Source organism: Empidonax traillii, unplaced genomic scaffold (genome assembly GCF_003031625.1).
Source record: "Empidonax traillii isolate 1590-97213 ecotype Southwest subspecies unplaced genomic scaffold, ASM303162v1 scaffold448:size1359114, whole genome shotgun sequence".
NCBI lineage: Eukaryota > Metazoa > Chordata > Aves > Passeriformes > Tyrannidae > Empidonax > Empidonax traillii.
In genome coordinates this window covers 274,164-292,607 of record NW_020955641.1, presented here as the reverse complement: position 1 = coordinate 292,607, position 18,444 = coordinate 274,164, and the positions used below count along the sequence as shown (strand labels likewise).

Sequence of the window (18,444 nt, the reverse complement as noted above, 5' to 3'; positions counted from 1 at the left end):
CCCGCCCCTGCGGGGGCTCTCGCTGGTGCTGATTTGCTGACGAACCGTGCGCCGTGTCGGGCCTCGTGCGCGGGCCCCGCCCCCCGGGTACGGCGGCCGGGGGGGGCGGGCCGGGACCGGCCCGGGCACCGGGGGGGTTGGTGGGCCGGGGGCTTGAAGGGGGTCCGGTAGCGGTGGGAGCCGTCCGGTGGGCTGGGGGCACCGGCTCCCCCCTGCGGTGTCCCCGGGAGCAGGGTCGGGCGGCTGCAGCCCCTGGACGGGCCGTGCCTTGCGAGCCCCGCTGGCGAGCGCTCCCCCGCCGGTTTTCAGCGGTTCATCTCCTCCACCCGCCGGGGCCGTGGTTATACCATCAAAACGGGCCCCGCCGGCGCTGCCGTGACCCTTGGGCAGCGCTGCCGCCCCTGTTGGGCAACATCGGGCCGGCGGAGGGGGCGGGGGCACCGGGTCCTTTAACGGGCGGGGCGGGGCGGGGGCGGGCAGGGGCGGTGCCGCCGCCGCGGCGCTCCGGGACTGGCGGAGCGCGGCCGGGCCGGCCCGCAGCTCCAGCACAACGAGAGCCGCCTCCGCCCCGGCCCGGCCCGCTGCCGGCCTGCCAAGGCGCTGCCCGCACCCGGTGAGACCTGGGGGCTGCTCGGGGCGAGCCGGGGGGGCCCCCGGGGCCTGGGGTTGGTGTCCCGGGAGGGGGGCGTTGCGGTGGGTTCTTCGATGCGGTGGCCCCCCCCCCCCCCCCTTCAGCCTCGGCGTAGAGCTGCGGGGGTGAGCTCGGTCTAAGGATAAGCTGTCGGTGGTAATGGCGCGGGCGCATCTGAGAGCTGTGGCATTAACCGTTTCGGTGCCTCTCTCCTCCTCTGTGCGAAGGTCAGATGTCTCCATCGATCGCGAGGAAGAGGAGCGGAGCCGGGACCTGCTAAGCGCCGATCTGCTTGTGCCCCGGACCATGGACTCATTGAGGGCGCCCCAGGTGTGAAAATGTCCAGCAGTAACCGGGAGTTGGTGATTGACTTTGTTTCCTACAAGCTCTCGCAGAAGGGGTACAGCTGGAGCCAGCTGGAGGAGGAAGATGATGAGAACAGGACTGACTCTTCGGCGGCGGGGGAGGACGAGATGGACGGCGTCCTCAACGGGAGCCCCTCCTGGCACGCGCCCGCCGCCGGCCACGTAGTGAACGGGGCCACCGTGCACCGGAGCAGCCTGGAGGTGCACGAGATCCGGCGGGCGGCCGACGTGAGGCAGGCGCTGAGGGAGGCGGGGGACGAGTTCGAGCTGAGGTACCGGCGGGCGTTCAGCGACCTCACCTCCCAGCTCCACATCACCCCCGGCACGGCCTACCAGAGCTTCGAGCAGGTGGTGAACGAACTGTTCCGTGACGGGGTGAACTGGGGCCGCATCGTGGCTTTCTTCTCCTTCGGGGGGGCCCTGTGCGTGGAGAGCGTTGACAAGGAGATGCGGGTACTGGTGAAGCGCATTGTGTCGTGGATGACCACGTACTTGACCGACCACCTAGATCCCTGGATCCAGGAGAATGGCGGATGGGTAAGAGCTCCTCTCTGCAGCGGTGGGAGGGGGGGGTGCCTGCCTGTGGCCTCCCTCGCTCCAGGCTGGCAGTGGGGCCGGTCAAACCGGAGCAGTGTTTGTGCTGGTGCTTGTCCCGGCCCTTGCAGGGAGATAAAGAGGCGTGTGTGGCCTTTCCCTCTCTGTTCTTAACACACTGTCCCAAGAGGGTCAGTCCACCACAATGACACAAGCAGTTTTGTGCTCAGACGTGCCCTTCTCCCTGTTTCTTCTCCATCTCCCTGGATGTTACGTAAAAGACCTGTTTTCCTTTGGAAACCTAATGTCATCCAAGCTTGTTCTTCAAGCAGAGCTCTTGCTCTGGGGGATATTCCTGGTGTCATTAACAGCAGGGAGTGGAGCTTCCTCCTCTCCAAGGCAGTGCTGTGGTGGGCTGGCTGGTGGTTTCCCGAGGTAACAGCTACTTCTTCATTCTGGAGACAGCACTCTGCCTTGCTCGTGGTGAAGTGAATCCCACAGCAGATTCCAGCGGGTGGGTGGGCTTCTGGGACCGTCTGAGCTGGTGTGGTGGGAGCCCAGAGCTGAGATGGGGGCAACCTCTGTGTTGGGGAGCTGCTAAACCTGCAGCTGCTTCTCCCTTTGGCAGGGAGCAGTGCTCCCAGCTGCCCCAGCAGCAAACCCCGGGAGCTCTCAGTGGTGAGGTATTAACATGAATAAGCATTTCTTCAGGAAGCATTCTTGAAATGCCGGGTCCGGCCGTGTGCAGTGCAGCCTGGGACTGCTGGCGGGAGGTATATGACCTACAGATGTCTGAGTTTTCATTTGGCTTCTGCAGCCCAGTGGTTCCCTGCTGGTGTAACCTTTACCGGTTCCCACTGGGAAAGAGTTCACGCTGTCAGGCATCAGCATCTAAACAGTGGGGAATCGCCTCCTTGCTGGGAGCTGAGGCCTCTTGGCCCCCTTCAGCTCACGGTCCATCAGCAGAACCCCATATTTTGGGAAGGGGACAGGAGCCTTAGAGCTCAGCATTGCGCTCTGCACCCTCCTGACAGAGGAAAGGCTCTTCCCAATTCCCTGTGCCTGGCCAGCAACGCTGGGGACCCCAGAGAAGAGGGGGAGCCGGTGCACCCAGGGAGAGGGAGCCAGTTCACGAAGGGTGCAGGAATTCCAAGAATGTGGCCGCCCTGGGGCACTTGCCTGGGTGGGGCTGCTCAGGCAAGGAGAGGAGCTTGGTTTCGATTAATAACCCGGGATCTGCTGGCCATTTCATCTGGCTCTATCTGGCCCATTAGCTCTCTCATCCTGCAGATAACCCTGGCCAAATTCAGAGGTCCTTCCCCCTCCCTCTGGCCTTGGCTTTTAAAGCCACAGATTAGTCTTGGAATTGAGTGATCAAATTGAGGTTTCCAAGCTAGTGTGGCTGTTGCTGTTAGTGACGGATTGGGCTGTATCCTGGAGACCTAGGCGATAATGCAATCTGATTTTTTGTAAATGAACTCTCTGGGGGATTTAGATTAAATCACTGGTGGAAAATCACTGGTCCCTGCTTGCAGGGAATGAAATACCTCCTCCCTCTGTTCCCCACCCCCAACCATCACGATTCAGACTCTTCAATTTTTTTGTGTCTGTCTCTAAATTAATTGTTTGGAGCAAATATTTGTTCAACAGATTGCGGAAGGGTCAGGACTCCTCTCTATCTGACCCGCCCACCAGCTCTCGCTTTGAAAATCGCCGTTTCCCACTCAGGGGACAGCCTTGCTCTCTTGTTCTAACCTTGAACCGGGCTTCTAACTTCCCTCCCCTGGCTGTGCTGCTCTGCTGAGAGCTGGAGGGGAGCTGGGCAGGGTGATGAAGGCCAAAGTGGGGGGGATCCACCTCACCAGCCACCTAAAAACCAGGGCCGGGCGTGTGGCTGCTGCCAGCCTGTTGCAAACCGCAAACAGTGCCTGTCCGAGGTCTCGGCCATTGCTTCCCCCCACGCTGAGGTTTCACCGTGCCCCTTCTCAGGGGCATCCATCCCAGCCCATGCCAAGGGACAGAGGCCATAATTTCCACGGGGTGCCTCACGTGTGGGGTGTGCGTGGGGATGCTTCGCTTCCCTCGGCTCTCGCGCGATTCCAGCTGCAGGGAGAATTCCGCTGGCCCGCTGCCAGCTCTCCCTTGCGAGAGCAGTGCCACCCTCCTGCCCTGGCTGTGCCGGAGCCGTCCCTCTCCCGCCGCCCTGTTTGCACAGGGAGTTCTGCGTGGTGCATCGGAGCTGTTAGAGCCTGTCCCACGCAAACAAAGCGCTCCCGAGAGGTGCAGCGGGCAGGTCCCGGTGAGACGCGCGCAAGTTCTGGCAGGCCTGCTCGGCGGGGCCCAGGTGGTTTGTGCTTTGGAGAGCTGCAGCGCTTCTCTTCCTGGAAAGCCCCTCTGAAAGAGGGAAGGAGCGTGGCTCCATCACAAGTGCTGCACGGCTCGGCTGTGTAGGAAGCTCTGTTTCATTCACCACCAGTGGAACAAAGGCAGCATAGGGTGGCTGCGGGGTGCAGGTGCCTTTGGAGGCTGCTGCTGCGTGCTGGGCTGTAGCAGTTCTCTTGAGAAATCGTTTTTTAAGGCAAGGGGGAAACAGTAAATCTCGCTCCATAGCGTTAACCTGGGAGCGTTTTGTCACTGCCTCGGTTTGCCCTCCTCTCTGCAATCTGGCACTGGGAAAACAAACAAACGAGAGCAACCCAAGGGGAACATTTAATAACCAGCCAGAAGAGAGCTGCTGCCTTGGCAAGCCATCAGATCTATAGAAGAAGCTTTCCTGGGGCAGTTGCTTTGGCCAGGACCAGATCCCACTAGCCGTGAAGTTCAAATGGTGATCCCAGTGGGTATCGGGAGTCATGGAGGGAGAAATCTGGTGAGAGGGAAGGCGGGAGGGGGAAGCGCAGAGCGAGCAGGAAAGAGCCTGGCAGGCAGAGATGTACTGACCGTGCTTAATCTGTTTGAGAAAGGAAAGTGAGCAGTAGTTCCTGCCTGGCTGTGACCCTCCAGTGCATGACAGCATTTTCTTCAAGGCTAAACCCACATTCAGAGTGGGATTTAAGGAGGGTATTCTGGAGGGGCTTGGAGGTGTATCTGTGGGTGGCAAGTCAAAGGTTTCCTGTTTGTAGGGCCTGTGGTGGGAACAGTGTGAGGGGGCTGTGAAAGCAAACGGCATCTTTGTCACCAGTCACATCTGAATCCCAACAAACTGGGCTAGGCTGAAGGAGGATGGACTGCTTCCTGTGACTGCGTGGTGCTTCCCGGGCTCTCAGCTGGCCCTGGCCACACAGGACTTTGTGTGCCAGGACATGTGTTGCGTTGCTCTGCAGTGGACTTGGAAGCTTGTGGTTCTCTTTGGGGAAAACCCTTTGAAGATTTCAATATAGCACACTCATTTTCTATCTTTTTAGTTTTTTCTGAATGGTAGGAAATGACTCAGCCTGTGTCATATGACAGAGTGCAGCTGGGATTTCGTCCTGTGCTCTGGCTCCAGGCTCCTCAATGGTTTCAGGTTGAGAGCTACACTTTGATTCTTAGCTCTTGGGAAACACTTCTTGACCTTGTGCCATCACCCAGGTATCCTGCACAAGTTGTCCCTGCCAACACCACCTTACCTGGGAGTGTCATTTGCCAGAGCTCTGCCCTTCTGAGCATTGAACATGTTTTTTTTCGGGGATGTCCCAGCACTTCTAATCCTGTTTGAGATTGGTTTCATGTGCTGGTCACCGCACCACCACACAGCAGAGCTGACTGTGGAGGTGACGGAGCATAACCAAAGCCACGCTTTGCACTCTTGGAGATGAATTCTGTTGAGACAGACTGCGAGAGTTGAGATTGTTCAGCCTGGAGAAGAGAAGGCTCTGAGGAGACCTTAGAGCCCCTTCCAATGCCTAAAGAGGTTCCAAGAGAGCTGCAGGGGGATTTTGGACAAAAGGATGGAGTGACAGGACAAGAGGCAATGGTTTCACACTGACAGAGGGCAGGGTCAGATTGTATGTTAGGAAGGAATTTTTCCCTGTGGGGGTCCTGAGGCTCTGGCACAGGTTACCAAGAGAAGCTGTGGCTGCCCGGTCCTTGCAAGTGTTCACAGCCAGGTTGGGCGGGGCTTGGAGCAACCTGGGCTGGTGGAAGGAGTCCCTGCCTTTGGCAGAGGAGTTGGAATGAGACGGACTTTAAGGTACCTTCCAGCCCAAACCATTCTGTGAATCCCCTTCAGTGGCCTGTGGAGCTCAGCTGGGCTGTCACTTTGCACTTTGGCCTCTGTAATTATTTTACAGCCTCGATCCCTTGCAGCTGAGACCGTGGCCCCATTGTCATCACCTGCTTGGGGTGAAAAAAGTAGTCCTCCTGCCAGCGGGGTACCCTCCGTCCCTTCACAATCCTAGGTGTTCCTCTCTAGCTTTGGGAGCTGCTGGAAGGGTCTTGGCTCGGACTGTCCTGCCTGGAGTGAGCAGCCCAGGTAGCTGCATCCTCACTGAGGGCTGGAGAACTGGGCTCAGCAGAGCCCTGGCAGCTCCTCACCCTGCCTGCGACCTGGGAGGCTTTTCTGCAGTGCTCTCCAGGAAATGCCATTGGAATGACTTCCACTGCAGCTTCCTGCCCGGCCCGCAGCAGCATTCCTGCCACTAGACCGAGAGCGATGCAAAGGCTGATTTCAGAGCTCTGCTCTTCACCCCCTTTAAACTGGTTTTCCTTTCTCTGGGGCCCTGCCTGTTTTCCCTGCTGCCTCTCGGTGTGCGGTGCAGTTTGATTACGTTCCTTAGATGTGTGATTAGAGCAGGCGCCTGGAAAGCCCAAGCTCCTGCCCGTGGCTGGCTGTGGCTCAGAGCAGCCCACTTAACCCCGGGGTCCTTCAGTGAAAGGGATAACGTTTCCTTCCCTCCCTCCCAGGGGAGCTGCTGGCAACTCGGATCCGTAAAGCACTCCGAGGTTCTTTAATCCGAAGAGCTGAGCGTCGTTTAAAAAAAGACCTGTGAAATAATTAACAAACTGTTTCTTGCTGCTCTGTGTTCACAGCTGCTCTCAGCAATGTCATTCCGCCTGCTCATCCCGCTCCTCTCAGACGCCGGAGCCGGGTCCCCGGAGCATTGCCCGGGGTCTCTCCCTGTTTCAGCAGCAATGGGGTGTCCCAGTGCAGCAGAAGGGGTGGATGGGAGCAACGTGCTCTCTTCTCCCCAGTGGAAGCTGCAGCTTTCTGTACGCGTCTAGGGTGCTGTGCCTGATTTCTCTGGAGCTTCTGTACGGTTTGTGTCACCCGGGAGCGATGACACGCCTGCGGCACACACCGGCTGCAGATGAATGGTGGTGTGGCGATCCGAGACCTTTGCTTAAGCTTCTCTCTCCCTGGGTTTTTACCAAGCAGCTGACGGCTGCGAGCGCAGTCCCATCTTGACGTTACAAGGAGTATTTCTCTAGCAGCTCTTTCCTCACTAGCTGTAGAGCCAGAGCATTCCCAGGAGGAGCTGGGGGAAGGGAGGGGGATGGATATCAGTTGTAGAAGTGTTGCAGACCTGCTGAACCGAGAGGCAAGGAATTAATGGTGGCTTCTGCTGTGGGAGCAGAAGGGGGCTGGGGGCAGCTGTTCTGTCCCCTCTGGGGATCCTGAGAGCAGCCGGGATGTTGACCTACCTGCTGACTCAGAGCACAGGTATTCGCTGCGGGTGGCTGTGCCTTGTGGTGGCAGGAGAGCAGCCACGCTCTCCTCCACCCTCTGCTCTCCTCCTCCACCCTCCCTCGTGGGATGGTTCCCTTAAACACTATTGTTCTGAGCCACTGCAGATTAAGACACAGAGTAGAGGCATGAAAGGGAAGCGGCATCCCTCGGTGCCAGGGCACTCCTTGCTTTACTGCCCTGGCCTTGGACCGGGAAACTTCCTCCTCCCTGCTCCTCACCTGGAAGGATGAGCGGAGGGGTAGCTTGGTGCAGGATCTCTTTGAAGTCCTGCTCCTAATCATCCTTGGGATGCCAAGAGCTAAAGTTAGGGAACGTGCATTCCAGAGGCGTGGGAGAGGTGCACCCACAGAGGGGGGCAGCAGTCTCAGGGCACGGGCTGGCCCTGCCGTGTTCAGGTGGGGAGAAGGGGGTTACTCTCTGCCACAGCAGCTGAGCAGCCCTGTGCTCTGGAGCGAGGGTGCCCAGGGCTGCCGGGAGGCAGAGCCGTTAGCAGATGGCTCCAGCTGGGCTTACCGGGGAGCAGGTGTGGGTTTCGGGGGCAGCCTTTTAAGAGAGATGTCAGTTTTGAACCCAGGGAGGGCTCAAGGGGCTGAGCCGTGGCTGCCACGACTCGCATGCTGGGGAGCTGTGACCTAGTTGTGCTGTAGAAATGCTCGGTTTATTTTTTATTTTTAGGTATTTTTTTGCTTATTTTATCCTCATGTTTAATTTAGTTAGCACAAAAAAAAAAAAAAAAAAAAAGGGGGAAAAAAAGAATCGGGAGGGCTGAGCAGTGCTGGGAAGGACTGCCTGCAGGCGGGAACGCCCGCTGCAGCTCCAGCATCTCTCTCCAGCCGCCCGCCCGCCCGTGTCTTCTCTCGGACACGTGCTCACGTGTACCAGCCCAGTGCTGTCTCTCAGGATCTCTTTAATGGGAAACCCAGTGCACTCAGCTGCTGCCTGCCTGCCTGCCTCCGGGGTAGCGAGGGAGGGAGGGAGGAGCGGGATTCGGAGCGTTAACCAGAGAGGCTCCCATGGCCACGGGGACTGTTTGAGCGTTGTGCTGGAACTGGTCTACCTTCCCTCTGCTGCTGGGAGCAGAGAGCTGGGGGAGCTTGGTGTTGTAGGGGGCTTTGGGCTGGTTACTCTTTCAACAGCTGCTTGCCCCTGCACTGGCACAGCGTGCCCGGGGAAGGGTAATAGGCTGTATCTGCAAAGAGGGAAGTTTCAGGGGTCTGTGCAATTCCCTGGGGGAGAGCTGCTTGAATTTATTGCATTATCCTCCTTCCTGCTCAAGCTTGTGTTTCAGCTGTGTCTGCAGACGTAGCTGCTGATTTAAGTAGATCCAATTAGTAGCTAGCTCCTGGCATCAGTATCCTGCTCCGGGAGATGAGCCCTGGAGATGAGGAGCCTCCGGTGGGAGCGGGGCTGGGCTCAGCTCTTGAGCCCCCACTCCTGATCTGGGACGGACCTGGAGGTCCCTGGCTCACAGCCCTGCACCTGAAGCTCAGAGGACCACCGAGGCAGGTGTCCTGCTCTGTGCTCCACCTGGCCAAGAACAAAGAGCAGGCAGGTTCTCCCTGCCTCTACCGCTGCCAGACAGGTGCTCTTAAGAGTAAAATCAAACACTCCAAAACGTGACAAGTTGGCAGCAGGCAGGGCTTGGAGCAGGAGCTGGAGCTGCTCACACCAGGAGCGCGAGGGGCCGCAGTGACCTGGCTCCTGGGGTAGGACTTGAAAGGGAGCTGCTGGAGCTGGCTGCTCCCTGAAGGAGCGTGGAAGGGTTTTCTTCTCTGCAGGAGGGTGAAGGGCTCTTTGGAAAGCTCAGAGAAGTGGTTTGAATGCAGCTAATGTCACGCTCAGGTGGAGCAGGACAGCTGTCTGCCTGCTCACTTCTCCAAGTGATACCGGTCCCATTTGCCCATCTCTCTGGTTTGTGCCACCATTGAGGCTGAGGAAGGCTGGGACACTACGAGAGTTGTGCAGGGACATGGCTAGTGGCTGTGTGACATTACTCTGTGTGTGTGACTCGCGGTGAGCTGGCTCGGGGTTTGGGCTGGGATGTGAGAGCTGGGTGTGTGTGTGGCCCTGGGTAGTGCCTGTGTGACATATGACTTATGTATGGGGAAAATGAGGTGTTGCTACCTGTAAATGGGCCATAATGGAGTGTTGCAAGTGCCTCCATCCTGTACTGGTATGGCTCACCAGCGTATTAAACTTGCTGGAGAGCTAATATCTTTTAATAGAGCAACTGACCTCATTTAGAAGCTTCCAGTGCACCAGCCAGTGATTATTTCATGCAACAACATGCATGGAGGAGCCCAGGGCAGAGCACAAAGTCTCCTTCTCATGCTGCACTGCTCTCTCCCACGTTTGCTGCATCAGCTGCCTACTGTGCTTCCTGCCCTCAAGTCAGCAAGGATTTTGCTAAAAGGGACTTTGTGGCCTGAATCATTTGAGATTTCATGTGGACTAACAGGAAGTGAAAACAGAATGAGCACATCTTCCTCCTCTTCCTGCACCTCCACCCTTTCCCCTTTTTTTTTTCATTCAAGTGGCATGTAAGAATTACAGCAGCCTCGTGAGGTGCTGGGGCTGAAGTGGGAAGTGGTGGAGCTTGGCCCTCGCTCCTCTGGGATGCTGGAGGACGAGTGGCTGAGGCAGAACTGGGCAGCCATTCCCTAGGGCCCACCTCCCCTGAGGGCTGTCCTGTTATCCATGGGCCCTGGTAATGCCGCCATTCCCTTTGGGATGAGGCTTGCAGCGAGGGCAAGGGCCGGGGAGAGCTGTCAGCGTCGCCCACTCGTCCCCTGGCGGGAGGGAACGTGGCTCCGCAGCCAGGCACACGTGAGCATGGCACATCTCCTCGGCACAGGTTTCCCCACGGTTACACAAGGGCGCGATTGCACAGGAGCTGTGACGTCCGGGAAGAGCAGTGACAAGGTGAAAACTGAGCTCAGTTCCCCGGGTGGGGGTGACCCTGCCGAGGTGCTGTCCGGCACAGCGATCTGGCCGTGGCACTCGTCGCTCCCGGGCAGATAACCGGGACATGAAAGCAGGAGCCTTCCCTGCCCCCCGAGCGCGCCCCTCGCACAAAGGCTGCTCCGCTGCGGGGCTCAGACACCATCTGTCCGGTGGGGAGAAGCATCAGAGAGACCGTCTTTCCTCGGACTATTCCACTTAATGCCCTTTGGAAAACAATCCCATTCCCAGCAGGTGCTAATCTCTTGAGTGGATCCGGCTCAGCCAATGTGTTCTTCGCTGTGCCTTTGTACCGGGGGCCGTGTTGCCTGCCAGCCGTCCCGCTGCCGAGCGGGACCGGTGCCGGCCGGGGCTGCTGCACCTTCGGGAGCCCTCAGCCCGGTTAGCTCTGGGAGAAAACACTGATGAAAGATGGATGCAAGTGGATTAGTCATTCACATCGTCTCCGGCTTTAATACACATGAATGTTTCAGCAGATTTCTGGAACGGAGAGCGCAATTCCCTGCTCTCCATCTCGTGCTGTGCGCAGCAGTCTCCCGGGGCAGGGACGGGGGTTACAGCTGTCACCGTAGCCTCTTTCATGTATTTGGAAAACGCTGAAATTGTGCTGAATGGTGTGGGGTTATTGCAGGTTCCCTGGAGCCGGTGATGAAACCAGTTTGACAGGAGGCTGCCACGGCAAGGATTAGGGCTGGAATGTGCTAGTGAGGGTTTGTTTCTGGTTAGAAAAGAGCTGGCTTTGGCCCGGGCTAGGCTGGAGCCCCGAAGGTCTGTTGGGCTTTGGCCCTAGAGGCAGCCTCCTTGCTGGTCCCCCCACCCTGCAGCCCCACAGTGAAGCCCCTCAGCTCAGTGGGAGGAGAATGAGGAGGGGATGTGCTTGTGTAATTGACCCTTTTGAATTTATGGCTGCCTCCTCCAGAGTCGCAGGTTTCAGTGAATGGAGAACCCTGGGGTTTGGGCAGGGACAGCACCCCAGCACCCTCAACACCCCAGCGCCACCGGGCTCCCAGGGCTGGAGAGGCAGTGGGTGGGTGGCATTCCCTGCCATTGTCATGGAGATCAGCAGCTGCTTCCCTGGAGGTCACCATTTGCATAACAGTTAGAGCTGAGTCTCTGGAGTATTTGCACCTGCAGCGTGTTGTCCCCAAAGCCCCTTCCTCTCCCCTTGTCCCCAGAGCCCCTTGCCCACCCCATTCCAAACCTGCCCAGGGTTGCTGGTGGGGAGCAGGGGGATGAACTGTGGATCTTCCCTGCCCGTTGAAGGGGATTGGAATTAGATGGTCTCTTTAAGGTCTCTTCCAACCATTGTAAGATTCTGTGTTTCTGTGGAGAAGGTCTGAGACTTCGGCCTTGGATGGCAGGCCCTTGGCATGCTGCTGTGTCTGGGGCTCACCTTGACCTCAAGTCCTGATAACTGCAGGCAGGGCTGTGACTGATGCAGTCACACTCTGTCCCTGCTGCCCTCCTTTCCAGGGTGGGGGTGGTGGGAGCCACACAGAGATACGGTGTGAGGGGAAACAGGGCAGAGGGAGAGCCTCCAGGATCTCTTCTCATATCACACAGGGACCCACAGAGATGTGTTTACAGGATCCTAGTGGCATCCTTTGGGAATACTTATGTTTTCTTTTATTCTTAAAGCTCTCAGCTGCCTTTCCCCCCGCCGTGTTTCACCTCCAGGTTCACATATGCCAGTCCCATGTGGTGAGCTGGCAGCTCAAGGGGGCTCTGGGAGCAGGTTGCTGTCGATGCAGGGCTTTGTTGTGGTCTGTGCTCTGAGCTGCAGTCTTTCTTTTTCCGTCCTTGTCTCTCTGCTCAGCACAAAACTGTTCCCAGCATCTCATTAACAAATGTCTGGTCATCCAGATGACTCCGCTCCTGGCCGGCGGTTGCTGTTAGACCTCTGAGCAGGAACACAGCTGTACTTACGGCGAAGGTAAAACAGAAACAGCCTTGTTTTCAAGGGAAACATTGCCTCGTGATGAGAATGCCTGGGTTGGGAGTCAGATGCTGTGGCTCACGCTGCTGGCTTGCATACAGCTCTGGGGAAGGCACTTAACCTCCCTGCATCTCTGCTGATCCATCTGGGAACAGTGCTGACTTATCCCACGGGAGGTTTTGGAGAACCAGCTCAGTTTTGATGAAAGAGATGAGGATCCTTGGGTGGAAAAGGCTGCTGTGCGTGCTGAGGTGGTTGCTGTGGGTGCCTGGCTGGGTACTGGGGCTGTGGGGAAGCTCCAGAGCCCGTGCTGGAGTCTGAGTCTCCCTGTCAAAGTCTGACCAAGTGCCACCAGTTCACCTGAATACTCCCAGTAGTGCCTGACTCTTCTCTGCTGGTTTTCAGAGCTGTGTACCAGTGTTCTCGATTACCTTCCTATCCTTCAGTGTCCTGTGCAAGGCAAGCTTTGAACCCCAAACTCAGAGCCCTCCCCTCTCTGCTCTCCCGCCTCACCAGGGGCCAGATGGGGATTCATTGCCCACATCTGCTTCCTTCACCTGCCCTCACGGCTTGATGTCACCGAATCCTCTTTCCCCAAGGGTTGGGGCTTATCTTGAAAGAGGAACCTGCTCTGCTCTGCTCACCCTGAATGGGATCCAGCAACTGTTCTCCCTCCCATGCAGGCAGCGCTGGTGAATGAAACCAGCGAAACCAGTGAGAGCCTCAAATTTTGGGTGTTCCACTTCCCAGGCCAGGATGTGAGTGGTGTCTCAGCCAGTATCCAGAGAACCTTTGGCACTACAGAACCTTCCTGCCCCGCTTCTGTGGGGGGTGGTGGAGCCTGATTCTCCGGGTCCTCTGCCTTGTGCAAGGAGGGAAGCCCCCCTCACCCCAATTCCCCCAGCAAGTGCTGGGTTAGGCTCCAGCAAGAAAACGTTTCTTCCTTCCCCAGCTCTGGGGAGGAGAGGCCAAGGCAAGGGATTGCCTCTTGCGTAGGAATAACGTCTCTGCTTCCTCACTGCCTGCCCCAGAGCGTCCTCCTCCGGGACGTGTTGGTCACCTGGGGTGGGGAAGGGGATGTGACGGGTGTTCAGCTGTGGAACAGGGTGTTCAGCAGGGGAACAACCCATCCCCTCTGCTGGAAGAGGCCCACTGGCACAGGGAGAGAGAGCCGCTGGGACACTGACGTGCTGTTGCTACCACAGTCCTTGTGATTGACTCAGGAATTCCAAATATTTCCTCTCAGATAAAGGTGACTGGGGGGAGGCCAGAAATATCTGGACGTGTCTGGGCTAGCCTGAGATCCCAAACACCAGGACAGAGAGGTCAGGATCAGTCCCGGGAGTGCTGAGCTTCAGGTGCAGAGCAGCGAAGGCCCAGGGTGGTGTGGGAACAGAGCAAGCTGCCTTTCCCTAACCTTCAACCCCCCCCCCCCCGAGCAGGCAGGGAGGATACTCCTGCCTGTTTTCCCACTCCCTCCGGTCTGGGATCTGTTTCCCAGGGGACACATCTGGGATCACAGTTGTGCAGGGGCTGAGCTATCACAACTCCTGGGGCGGTTTCCCCGAGGAAGGGCAAGGCGCTCTCCTCGGGTCCCCTGCGGACCCCAGCTGTGGATCCAGCAGCTGCTGCTCCCTTCCCAAGGGAAGGGGAAGGGCTCATGCCCCCTCCCTGCCCGTGCCAGGCTCTGGCCGTGCTGCCCTCCGTCTGTAGCACCCGATAGCTCTGCGTTCACCGTGCGCCATTTATCTCTCCTGCAGCAAACACTTCCTTTTCTTAGAAGTAAGGGCTTCAAAACACGCTTCTTGGAACTGCCTTTCCACAAGCTCGGCGGCACATGCCATGGAAAAAGCAGCAGGGAGAGCGTGCTGCCAGCCCTCCCTGGCTCCCTGCCCGGCCGGGGGGGTGCCTGTCCCATGGAGAGGCCAGGTGGCTGTGTGGCCCTGTCCACCAGTGCAGCCTTCCTGGGAACAGCGGGGACATCCCTGCCACGGGGCAGGAGGAGCCTGTGGAGATGTGTGGGACTCTCAGTGGGGCAGGTCCTACTGACTCCCTGAGGAAAGCAGGTTTTTCTGGGGAATGCGTTGGGAGGGTGCAGCCTCCTTCCTCCTGCTGAGCACCCTGCAGGACCAGGTGCTGTGTGTGAGTGTCAGGGAGGTGTGTCCCAGGGGAGGACCATCCCTGGGGCCAGGGCCCTGGCACAGAGAGAAGGGACCCACAGGGATCCTCATGGCCCTGCACAGGACAGCCCAACAATCCCACCCTGTCCCTGAGAGCGTTGTCCAAATGCTCACTGAACTCTGGTTCAGGCTTGGTGCCAGGATCACTTCCCTGGGGACCCTGTTCCAATGCCCAGCCACCCTCTGGGTGAAGAACCTTTTCCTCCCGTCCAACTTAAACCTCCCCTGGCACAGATGTTGTGAGGGTGGTGTTTTTGGATAAGGCTGTGTCTTTTGCCCCAGTTCCCTGTGCCCTCCATCCCTGCCAGCCTGCTCTCTCTCAGTTTGCTGCTGCTTGCCCTGCCCTGTCGCAGCTCTGTGCTCATCACCACCTGACAGCAGAGGGAATTCCTGTGCCAGAATTTAAAATACCCCCTCCTTGGGTTTGGGCTTTCCTCCCATCCCTCTCCTGCAGCACGTCACTGGCTGTTCCCTGGGCGAGTGGCCGGGCAGAGGGGCTGGCAGTGGGCAGCAGCCTTCACCTTTCTCCCTGGACAGCACCTGCCTGCGAGCTGCCCGTTCCTGTGGGGCTGGGACACAGTGAAACACCTCCACGGATCCCATGCCAGCTGGCAGGCATGGTGGGAAGCGAGCTGCCTTCTGCCACTCCATGTATGTGGTGTGAGTCATGGGGATGATTGTCACATCCCTAAAGAGGACTCTGAGTGAGGCAGCAGCAGTGACATGCCCTGGGGTGAGTAAGCAAAATCCCAAAGTCCCCATTGTCCCAACACCCTGCCCTTGGGTCTGTGGGTACCTCCTCATGGTCACAGGGTGTGGAAGGCGGACGGGGGAGGTGGAGATGCTGGTGTTTGGTGAGAGGTGGAGAAGAGCCTTGTTGGCAGAGGTGGGTGCTGAGGTGCAGCCCATCAAGGACCGGATCCCCCGTGGTGGGGAGGCCATGGAGAGGGACACAACCTGGCTCCCTGGGAGCGAGCGTGCAGCTGTTTAGTGGGAGCTGGGAGACTGGCACCATGTTCCATGAGTGACACGGGTGCCAACCATGACCTGGGCACCCAACCCCTGCAGCCCTGTGGCCGCAGGCTGTGGGCAGGCGTGGGAAGCAACGTGCAGGCAGAGCTGCCAGACCGGGAGGGCAGGCAGGGATGCTGCTCCAGTCTGCGTGGAGCCCGTGGTGAGGCATGACATGAGCACAGCGTCAGCTGGGCTTATCTCTGCTTTCCCAGAGCAGCCGGGTTACTGGAACTGCCTTCACTTATCAGGGAACAGGGGACCTTGTTGGGAAGATGGACCTGAGGTGCGACAGCATCAAGCCCCTGCTGACGCCAACCTGCTGGCGATCCCCGAGCCTGGAGCTCACAGCTCCCGCTCCCTCTGGCCCTGTGGCTCCTGCTCAGCCCTGATAAACCTGGGAGATCCTGGGCCATATGTTTCCCTGCTTCCTACAGCCTGCCCAGGGACCCCTCCTGCCCTTCTGTGTGCGACCCAGGGACCCCAGCAGCTCTCCTCACAGTGGGCCAAGGTTCCTGGTGCCCGGGGCAGCAGGAGGGTTGGCAGTGTGCCATGGAGGGGCTACCTGGGCACGACGTGCCTGTTTTCAGGAGCAGTTCAACTCTGGTGGTTTCTCTCTGCCATCCATCTCCCCCAGTCCAGGCCATGGCCACCTGCCCCCAGCCCCAGGGAGAGGGGCTGTGGTTCTTCCTAAATCTTCCCAGCTCTTGCTGGAGATGAAGGGCTGGAGGCAGCTGGCTTGGACGAGCTGGGCCGGAGTGACTGCATTCCTGGCCAAGCCTCGTGCTTGGCCTGCTCTCCTGAAGCCGTGGGAAGGCAGTAGTTTGGCGACCCAGTGTCTGCCTTTGCCACAGGGATTCATGAAATCCAGTCGGTGTTGTGGAGTAACCTGTGAGGGCCAGGATGTGGGAGCGCTCGTCGTGCCGGGATGAAGCAGCGGGGAGATGAAATCAGTGGTGGGATACATGGTGTGGGCTCACAACTGTGGGCATCAGCCCTGCTCCTGCTTCCCCAGGCCTCGGCCAGGGAACGGAGCCCAGTGTGTTCCTGCTGCAATGATTTCTATCACACTTGGATGCTAATTTTAGAGAGCCGAGAGCACGTGATGCATCCCCTGCCCTGCCTGCGTGGTGTTCTCCTCACAAATCCTTTCTGGCATCCTCTTCTCTCATGACTGGTCCTGTGCTTCCCCCATTGCCCTCTGTGCATGATTCAGAGCGAGGAGGCACAAGGCATCTGTCATCCGCCCGCTCCACACCACCGCTCTCCTGCCAGCGGGAGCCCCTTCCCTCCGTGCTCCGCTCCCACCCCTCTGCTCACCCTTCCCTCTTCCCGCAGGAGCGCTTTGTGGACCTCTACGGGAACGATGCTGCTGCCGAGGTGAGGAAGGGCCAGGAGACCTTCAACAAATGGCTCCTGACCGGGGCGACGGTGGCCGGAGTGCTTCTGCTGGGATCCCTGCTGAGCCGCAAGTGACCCGCCGACGAGCCCCCCGTCGCCAGGACGGCTGCGCCTTCACCGCCACATCCACTACACTCCGCTCCCGAGCACCGGCACCAGCGCGGGGGAGCAGCTCCTGGGTCCCGGCTGAGCACCAACCCTGCTCCACGGAGTCGCCTCCCTCGTGCCACCCAGCTCCTTTTATCGTAGCCCGTCTTTATTTACTGTTCCGTTGTGTTTTAAAGGCGCTGAGGCCAATGCAGCACTTCAGCCTCCGGCTCCCAGCGCCGGGGAGATCCAGGCAGCTGTGGGGCAACAGGCTAGAAGGTGTCCCAGCCCTGCAGGGTCCTCCAGACCACGTGGAAGAGAATAAACAGACTTATTTTTGCATGTGTGAGTGCGTGCGTGTGTGTAGATGTGTCACTAATATAAGGTTCCCTAGCCAGAGCAAGGGTCAGGCTCCATGCCCCCGTCTCCATGCTTAGGCACCGGGAAGAGGCAGGCTGCACAGCGGGATGGAGCTTCCCTGCGTCCCTGTCCCGTCCTTGCTTTTCCAGGCAGAGCTCATCCCTGTGGCGGGGGGAGCAGGAGGAAGAGGCAGAGGCCGGGGGCGAGGAGCTCTGCCCTCAGCCCCCCAAACCCTCTTCTCCCTGGGCATCAGCTGCTGGGAGCTGCATCCAGTCCCGGATTGGGATGGTGTACCAGGCCCAGGGCTGTGCCTGGTTGGGAGGGTTCCTTGTCCTCTTCCTCCTCCTCCTCCTCCCGAATGTAGATGGCTGTGGGGCTGGGCTCGTCTGTCCCCAGCCTTGCTCCTCTGGGCTGGCAAAGGAGGGAGGCAGGCAAGGGGGAGAGCACTTGTCCCTGGCACAAGGAGCTCTGCAGAGAGCTGGGGCTGTGGTGTCCAGGAATCCAGAACCAGGGATTGGAAAGGGCAGGGGAAGTGATGTCCTTCACAGAGGTGGCAAAGCCCAGGGAGCAGCCGATCCATGGGACCAGCAGGGAAGCAAGCCCAGAGGAGGTGAAAGAGAGAGAGGGCTGGCACTGGCTGAGAGCCGTGCTGGCCACTGGGAAGCCTCTTTGGGGACAGTGGGAGCCTCTCCCGTGCTGTCCCTTTTGCTCCCAGTCCCATAGCGCAGGCAGATCCCTGGCAGATCCGTGCGTGGCTGTTGCGGGTGCATGCAGTGACTGAGGTGTCTGGCTTCCCTCCCCCTCATCCCTCCCTTGCTCCTGCTGCTGCTGGAGCAGGGAACCTCCAGCCTTTAATAGCTTCCAGAATAAACCCCCTCATCCTTCAGAGCCCACCACTGGCACGCACAGCTGTCCACGCGGGCCTGTCGACGTACACGCGCCCGCGCTCTGCTCTGTACAGGTCGAGTAGTTTTTAATTCATTTGTGAATACTCAATGCTATTTTTGTTATCTTGTCTGTCCGTATTTATGTGTGGGGCCATGCTCCCTGCAGAGGCCAAGGTGGGATGGAGGTGGGGGGGGGAGAACCAGACGCTCCAGGGGGGCTCACTTGGCCACTGAGCACAGACTTGCGCTCCCCATGTGGGATCCGCTCAGATCCCCCACGGGGAGCACGAGGACTAACATTAGCCCAAACATTGAACGCTTTGGATTGCAGGTGGAGGTGATCCACTAATAAAGTTGTCATTGGAGCTGCTGGTGGTGCTGTGGTCTTTGCGAGCGTTGGGAGTTTGGGCAACTTGGGGCCCA

The 18,444-nt window shown here is 58.7% G+C and overlaps 2 protein-coding genes across 4 annotated transcripts in view; one reads left to right on the top strand and one right to left on the bottom strand.

The window, feature by feature from the left end:
* The window catches only part of LOC114062978 (basic proline-rich protein-like), a 9,419-nt gene extending 8,546 nt beyond the window's left edge, over positions 1 to 873 (bottom strand). Inside the window, exon 1 of the mRNA XM_027894952.1 lies at positions 46 to 873. Coding sequence (XP_027750753.1) covers positions 46 to 873 — 828 coding nt within the window. The remainder of the gene's footprint in view (positions 1 to 45) is intronic.
* On the top strand, positions 60 to 18,386 carry BCL2L1 (BCL2 like 1). Of its 3 annotated transcripts, none has more exons than XM_027895041.1 (3): positions 60 to 87; positions 859 to 1,533; positions 16,625 to 18,386. In XM_027895041.1, the coding sequence occupies exons 2-3, from the start codon at positions 970 to 972 to the stop codon at positions 16,760 to 16,762; spliced, it is 702 nt and encodes a 233-aa protein (XP_027750842.1). In that variant the 5' UTR covers positions 60 to 87; positions 859 to 969; the 3' UTR covers positions 16,763 to 18,386. The 3 variants fall into 3 exon arrangements, with proteins under 3 accessions (XP_027750842.1, XP_027750841.1, XP_027750844.1); XM_027895040.1 differs by lacking the exon at positions 60 to 87 and adding an exon at positions 497 to 613; XM_027895043.1 differs by lacking the exon at positions 60 to 87 and adding an exon at positions 498 to 613 and having other exon boundaries at positions 864 to 1,533.
* The last annotated feature ends 58 nt before the right edge of the window (positions 18,387 to 18,444 follow it).

Coding starts and splice junctions, on each gene's coding strand:
- BCL2L1 (XM_027895041.1), top strand. CDS start 970: ATGTCCAGCAGTAACCGGGAGTTGGTGATTGACTTTGTTTCCTACAAG. Junction 1,534..16,624: donor TCCAGGAGAATGGCGGATGG/GTAAGAGCTCCT, acceptor CTCTTCCCGCAG/GAGCGCTTTGTGGACCTCTA.